General features: G+C 30.4%; 1 protein-coding gene across 1 annotated transcript; it reads right to left on the bottom strand.

The window, feature by feature from the left end:
* Nucleotides 1–2,813: 2,813 nt before the first annotated feature.
* On the bottom strand, nucleotides 2,814–4,196 carry LOC105176155 (uncharacterized). Its single transcript, XM_011098875.3, has 2 exons — nucleotides 4,051–4,196; nucleotides 2,814–3,824 (listed from the first exon to the last, which is right to left on the bottom strand). The coding sequence occupies exon 2, from the start codon at nucleotides 3,779–3,781 to the stop codon at nucleotides 3,038–3,040; it is 744 nt and encodes a 247-aa protein (XP_011097177.1). The 5' UTR covers nucleotides 3,782–3,824; nucleotides 4,051–4,196; the 3' UTR covers nucleotides 2,814–3,037.
* Nucleotides 4,197–7,791: the final 3,595 nt, after the last annotated feature.

Raw genomic sequence — 7,791 nt, 5'->3', positions numbered from 1 at the left:
ATAAAATGTACACAACTTATAAGATATTTGAAAAAAGATTAAGAGTGAGCGTATACAAATTAATAATTTAGATGAACTTATACTTTGTCTTTTACAGATTAAAAAAATAAAATATTAGTTGAATTTATTCTTATATAATAAATTATAGATCATAAAATAATATTACTTAATGAAAAAATTAATAATTTAGATGAACGCATACTTTGTCTTATACAATAATTTTAGATTGCACATTATGTCTTATTAAAATTATGTACATCTAAAGTGATGGTTATTTTTAATACATAATTTGGGACACTTATATAAGATACAAAATTAAAAATAATACCAACAAATAATTTTTCTAATTTCTCTTTAATTTTAGCATTTATTCAATTAATTTTTATTAATTAAATTGTGCAGGGCAGGTTTGGCGGGTTGTGGGACCGGGCAAAAACTCAGTTGTGGGAGGGCCGGGCCAGGGTGAGATTATCCTGGGCAGGTCTCATGTTCGGGTAAATCCGCTCCAGACTCGCCTCATTTTCTATTCACCAATTTTCCTCTTTTGGCGAAAAGATGTGTTCTGAGAATCAGTAGCACAAAATCACGACCATGGGCACTAGAAAAGACGGCAATTTTGCTCTTAATTATAGCGGTTATGTGTTACTATATTCACTTTAGGAAATAGAGCAGAATCAGTCGGTTGAGAGTCAGATTTTTTGCGAAAGCTCATTAACCATATGGAGATAAGAAATCAACTATTCTTTTTAGCTCATTGTGGAGATGGTGATGAACGGAAATCATAGCTTGGGCCTTATCTTGGTTAGATGCTTTTGATTATGTCTCTAAGATTATTTACATTTAAATGAGGGACAGGTCTGAATTATATGATTTATTATAATTGTTAAAAGTAAAAAATAGTGACGGATACCTTATTCTTTTTACTTATTTCGTTACTAATTTGATCGTTAAAGTACTGATATTTTCTCCCTTTTAAAAGCTTGTAACAGCTCAAAAACTTAAACACAATTAATCAAAATCGAACAACTTTTTACTTGCATCGACTAACCTTGTGCACAAAAGGCCATCAAGAGAACTTTGTGACACCAAAACCATCCGTTACCATAAAATTAACAGCGATAGGTAAATATCGCCACCATCTTTATCATTTAAGATCGATGACTTATTCTGTAATATGACATCAATACAATAGTTCTTATGCCAATTAAGTATTTGATGCATGATTTTAGTCGTATTGTTGTATTAATTGAATTAATATATTGTCTAATGGATAAAAATGTGATGTAATTATATATAATTATTATTTAAAAAAATATGAAAATTCAAATATAAATTAACAAAAGATAAGATGGGCCTCTGTTTATTTATAAAAAAATCAATCCTAGATCACATGTAATAGTAAGAATAAATGGCCCACATGAAGAAAAAAATGACAAATCTTGAAGAAAACATGAAAATGAGAGATGACAGTCATATAAAGCTTCTGGAAGTGAAGAAGAGTGATTATGGTTTAATAATGTGATTAATTACTATAAATATAGTAGTAATGAGTGGTGACATGACACCCCCCAACTGCTAATTACCCAGCTCCAGTAAATTACAATCATATTTTCTGAATTCTTGTATTATTATAAATACCTTCTCGTTGTTTGATAAATGATAAATAATTTCATGATTTTAATGTTCTTCTAACAATAAGTCTATTCCATTAGCATGTCATCCAATTTTTATGGTGAACTGATCTTTTTGGATTATAAATTATAATTTATAATTTATTTATTTTATTAGAATTTTATAAAGTATTTTTATAAACTAATATTCTATATAGATTATTTATTTTACTCATCCTCAATTTTTTTAATTTTTTCAAATATTTTTTTTGTTTTTTTAAAAAAATTCTGTAACAGTAAAGTAGTAATGTTCATATCATCATTTCGGAGCTATATAATTATTTTTCATTTAAAGAAAATACTTGTAGTTTTTTCAAATAATGAACGAATATTCGTAATTATAGTAAATTTTAAAAAAAGTGACTGTAATGTACTCTAAAATCTATTGTGTATATTATTTTCATATATATATATATTGTATTTATTTTATTTAAAACAAAATTATACAAACAACATATATTGGGATAATATCTAGCTAGTGGGGTTTTATTTGAAAATTTGTAAGTCTCTTTTTTGGTTTTATTTTGAAAATAGTTGATAAACATGCATGAGATGTTCTCAAATAAAGTAGCTGCAGATTTAGAGAGTGTTTTATAGAGTGTTGAAAAGTATTTGACAAATTTATAAAATAAAATAAATATATTTTTTAGGTAAAGCTGATAAGATATTGTAAAAAAAAGTTATATTAATTTTTTTGTTCATTAAAAAAATATATTTATGCACACGACAAGAAAGAGTACTATACGCCCTAATTATTAATTAATTTAGAAGAAGATAGAAGGAATTTTCGTAAATGCTGAAAATAAGTACTTACAAACTTACTTATTATTGAAAATAAATTTTAAAAAGTATTTTTGTTTTACAACTTTTTATTCTTGAACGGCTTAAATTGAATTACATTAAGCAAAAATTATAAGCAGTTTTCTACAATAATTTATTAATAAAATTCTAAATATTGAACTGTTTTTTCTTTTTTTTTTTTTTTCAAAAACACTCTAAATTTTTAGTACTAATGTCCTACATCCCATAAAATATAAAGGTAAAATATGAAGAGAGCATCATTGTAACCCTCATATCAAGACCAATTCCTGAACATATCACTGACAGAATCAGGAGAGAGCAAAGAAGAATATAGAAACAAGATGCCAAGAATGTGCGATCAAACACCACAAGACATAACCAAGAAATTAAAAAATAAAAAGAATTAAAGCTGATCAGGACAGCCCTGAAACCAAATCATTCACCTGTTATTCGACATCCCTTTGAAATTCACACTCCCGTTAATTACAACCTTAATCATGCTCTAAACCAACTCTGTTAATCAAGAAATGAACTGAATTGAACAGCATGGCCAAACAGATCTATAGCTAATACTTCTTCTTGCTTCTGTCCTTGCCGCCGGAGAAAATGGAGCCCAGCCCGAAGAGATTCGCCGGCGGAACATTCAACACTGGATTGAATTTAACCCCATTGATGTAGGAAGCATGGCTGTTCTTCTTCAATGGCGGCCTGGACGAGGAGTAGCCAGACTGCGGTTGCTTCTGCGAACTGTTTAGGGACGAGTACTTGAGCAGATTCTGCTTCTGATTATTCGCCAGCGACGAGCGCTTCCCGCTGGAGGTAGAGCCTGTCGAGTTGCTTCTCGATAACAGCGGCAATGGGCAGAGAGTCCGGCCGTAGCCGCTGCCGCAGTTCAAGCTCGCGCTGCGCTTAAACCGCCAGAACGACTTCTGCTTCTCTTCTGATTCTGGGTTTGGGTTCGGGTTCTTCGTTTCATTCACACTCGCGGCGGAACTTCTGGGTTTCTGAGGAGCCGGCGGCGGGAGCGGTGGCGGTGGCGGTGGTTGTTCTTCCAGTCGTCTCGGCGGGGGTAATCTTTTCTTGATTTCAATGGGGAGGATCTTGCCGTCGAAGAAAAGCTCGTCGGCGGAGGAGGATTCTTGATCGAAGCTCTCCCGGAAGACGCAGAAGTCGAAATCAATGGTGGAGGAGGAAGTCGTGCGGATGTACTGCTCGACGGGGACGACGTCGGCCTGAGAAAGATCATGGGAGAAGGAGATCCGGGGGCTCATCCCCACGCTCGGGCTGTCGGGGAATACTTCGATTGCCATTTCCCTGGAATTCCGTTGGAAGTGAAACGAAAACCTGAAAAGACTGGAAATTTAATTGAAGTGAAGAGCCAACACCAACCGTCGTCAAAGTGGACTTATGTGCATGCAAGTTTGATTAATTCTTTGGGAAAAGATGAAACAACACAACCACTCTTGATTGGAACTGACGAAGTATTAATATACGGGGTTTCTTGAAAATTCAAAAAAATTAAAATAAAATAAACTGAAAGACTTTTGTAAGAAATCTTGAAGGAGCTCAAGATAATTACATTTGATTGGTCTCTTTTGAACAAGTTTCTTGGCAACGTGGGGAGATGAAATGTGAATTTTGTGTCTTGATAATAAATGGGAAAGAGACTAGAAAAGGATAGTAGCATTAGTTAAACGGGTCCCGGAGGTGGGATTTTAGCGGTTTGAATTATCTACTGTAAATTGTGTTATATATATTTTTTTAAAATTTTATGTAAATATATGGATGAGATAATTATATATCGAGGTGTAAATGTAATTATCTTTATATATCATGTTTACAAATTTTTACATAAAGTAGGGATGGGACCGGAGCTGAGGGGGTGGGAATGTTGTGGAAATGAAAGAGGAAGACACATGTTTTTGGAACAGTGCTATAACGGGACATAATACGAACATAATGCTGAAACAAACCAAAACATATTTTGTGGCAACATTTGGCACATATATCTGGCAACAACCCCACTTCCACACTCAATCTAACTTTATACACTCTTTCTTCTCTTTCTGTGCTTTACTCACCCACCAAATAAATTTCATTATTCGAATTATATTTGTTTTTATATTTTTGTTATTGAATTTTTTTTGTGTTAATTTATAATCTCAATTTTGTGGAATTTATTTTGTTATATATTATTATTTTTTTTATTAATTTTTCTACTGAAAAAACATCACATGCTATGCATATTTAAAAAATATCACATCATATGACCCTTAAATATTACATGTGCATTGCATGTGACTTTTTTTTTTGACAAAAAACTTGGTTGAAAATTAAATGGCAAAGTGCAAAATTTTGTAAAGTTGAGATGGTAAGTTGACACAAAAAAAAAGTTTAAATGTCAAAGTGTAAAAAGCGATCATAGTTCGGTTGGCAAAATGCAATCAACCCTAACTTAAATACAAGAGAAAATACTACCAATACGAAAAAAATTTACTCAAATCAGATTCGGCAGAATTTGAAGGCTGAAAGGTTTGAATGATTATTGTTGCGTTCAATCTCGATTTTAGGGCTTAAATATAATTTGGGGATTTTCATGTGGAATTTTAAAAACAAACGAGGGACATAACGGTCATTTTAACATTTAATACAAGTTTATCATATGAAATAAACAACTTACTAATCGTTCACTTCAAATTATAATACAATAAAATAAACATCTATTAAATAATCCTGAGTTTTTCAATCATTTATTTAATTACGCATTCAATCAAATACTCGAAGCAAACGGGGCCTAAGAGATATTTATGTAAGTTTTTCTTCATAAATAGGTATTTATGTAAATTACAGTTACAACTTTGAATGATGTAGTTATAATTTTATAAAGTACGGGAGGTTATTGTGTAATTAGATATAAATTCAGAGGACTTTAGTGTAATTTATCATTTTATTTGAAGTTGATAAGTGTCCTTATGCATGAATCTCATCATCCACAATCTTAGGATAATGATTACTTATGTCAAATCCCAACCATTGAGTTTGGGAAATCAGGATTTAGATAATCATACGTTGGTGTTATGTCTCGAATTTCAGGTACAAAATGGATATAGTGCTTTTGAAAAGATGTTGCTTTAGTTATACGGTTTTTCCATAACTACAATATTTTATCATTATAAGATTTGGACTGTCAGATTTAATTAATTATATGACAAGTATTATTATTATTATTATTATTAATTATTTATATTAAGTAATTATAAAAATTTTGATTTTATTGTAATAATGAGTTTTATATATGTATATAGTTTTAATTAATAATAGTTACTATTTAGAATTAGTCACTAGTAAAAATTAGAGAAAAGAATTATGCATAAAGTTGTCATTAAAGAAAATCAGTGATACTCGGGTATGTAGTGATGATATATTAACAATAAATAATTCTTGTTAATATTGTGTGTTTTGTCACTATAGATGCATACTGATCGCTTATATATAGTGACGACTTTATGTATAATTTTTATTATTAATAATTATATTGTGATTGTTTAATATAGGATAAATTATAATGAGTTCTCTTGAGATTTAATACAATTATACGTGCCCTTTTCTCGTTTGAAAAATTACCGTTTACCCTCCTAATATTTGACATAATTATGTAACTCTTGGACGGTAATTAAGATGGAAATGTCAACTTTGTTCTTAAATTTATGTTTGTTTTTTTTTTTTTTTTTGAAAAAGTGTTAATAAATACGTGATGTTGTGCAATACCCCATTAGCCCCTCTGTGTTTAAGCCTTGTATATTCTAAAATGACAATTTCAGTCCATAAAACTACTCTGAAAAATAGGGTTAATTATACTTAGACCCCCTCTGAAAATGTAAATTTGCACACACTTTCTCCTAATAAGTTTCTAAAATTACACTTACATTCATCTCAAAAATTCACTGTTTATACCTGACTCCATTTCGTCAGGATTTGAGCGAGATCTGCTAACATTAGAAAAAAGAAATTACATAAATTTTTAATTTTAACCCTCATTTAATATTCTCATATAATAGTTTTGTACTTATAAGGGAAAAGATATAGAGATGTTAGCTCACGACATTTACATATATTACTTTTATCCTTTGATAAGTACAAAAATATATATAAAAATGTTAAATGAGGGGCAAAATAAAAATATTATATTTTTTTTTCTTACGTCAATATTTTTTTCCAAACCCTAACAAAAGGAGACCGGGTGTAAATGAAAATTTTTTGGAGGCAATATAATTAAGTATAATCTAAAAACTTTTTAGGGGAAAAATGTAATTAATTTTACATTTTTAGATGGGGTCTAAGGGCATGATTGTATAAAGAAACGGGATTTAGCGGGAATGGAATCTACACATTTTCTGCCAAAAAAAAATTATATTAGCTTGAACAATCAAATGAATTAATCTATTTAATCACAATGCATTTACATTAATTATGCCTCGATACTTGATAATTTTTTTAAAATTAATAATAATTAAAACTAAATATCAAAATTAATAAATTGATATTTTATTCTCCATATTTATTAATTCAAAATAATATTTTGAATTAACAAAAAGAATCATACCCAATAAAATACATCCCAGAAATATAATGTAATCACAAAGATAATTTTTGTCAAGAAAAAAAAAATCCATTCCCAAACTCATAAGAATAGCTAATACCATGTTTTTTGGATGGACTCACTAATCCCTTTCCCAAGGGAATAAGGAGTCCCATGGAATGACTAATCCCTTTCCTTACTTATACCAATCACATATACAGAAACGGACTTGTGAATGCCGAATCCATTTCCAGTCCATTCCTATGTACCGATCATGGTCTAAATGTAATTAACCCCGAAAATACATAAAATTATAATTCAGGATTCAGAGGGTATTTTGGACAAGTTGATACAAAATCTTGATACAACCTTAACGAAAGCTAATATATATGACTCATTATTGGACTAATGTTAGTTTCTGCATGGAGGTATCGAGAATTTTTTAAACAACATAAATATTTATCGCGAATTCAACCAAAATTAGAGTTTTTGGTAATTTGAAAAGGGTAGTGATTGATGATACCAAGAAGGGGGTATAGCATGGAGTGACAAATGTTGGAGTGATTTCAAAGGAAGAAAGATTTCTCCTACCCTCAAAGCAAAGATATATGTTGAATGAGAATTGAGAATTAAGCTAAGTATGGAGAGTACAATGGGGCTACCATGCCAAAGGAGGAACAACTACTAAATCCCAAAGAAAAAAGTATGTAGAGTGAGAAGTAGGATATGTGGAGTGGATAG

This window comes from Sesamum indicum, linkage group LG13 (genome assembly GCF_026168435.1).
Source record: "Sesamum indicum cultivar Baizhima isolate 11 linkage group LG13, ASM2616843v1, whole genome shotgun sequence".
NCBI classification, from domain to species: Eukaryota; Viridiplantae; Streptophyta; class Magnoliopsida; order Lamiales; family Pedaliaceae; genus Sesamum; species Sesamum indicum.
The sequence above is the reverse complement of the archived record's forward strand: the minus strand, read 5'-3'. Positions and strand labels throughout refer to the sequence as shown.

Excerpts from the sequence above, each read along its gene's own strand:
- LOC105176155 (XM_011098875.3), bottom strand. The coding sequence starts at position 3,781 with ATGGCAATCGAAGTATTCCCCGACAGCCCGAGCGTGGGGATGAGCCCC.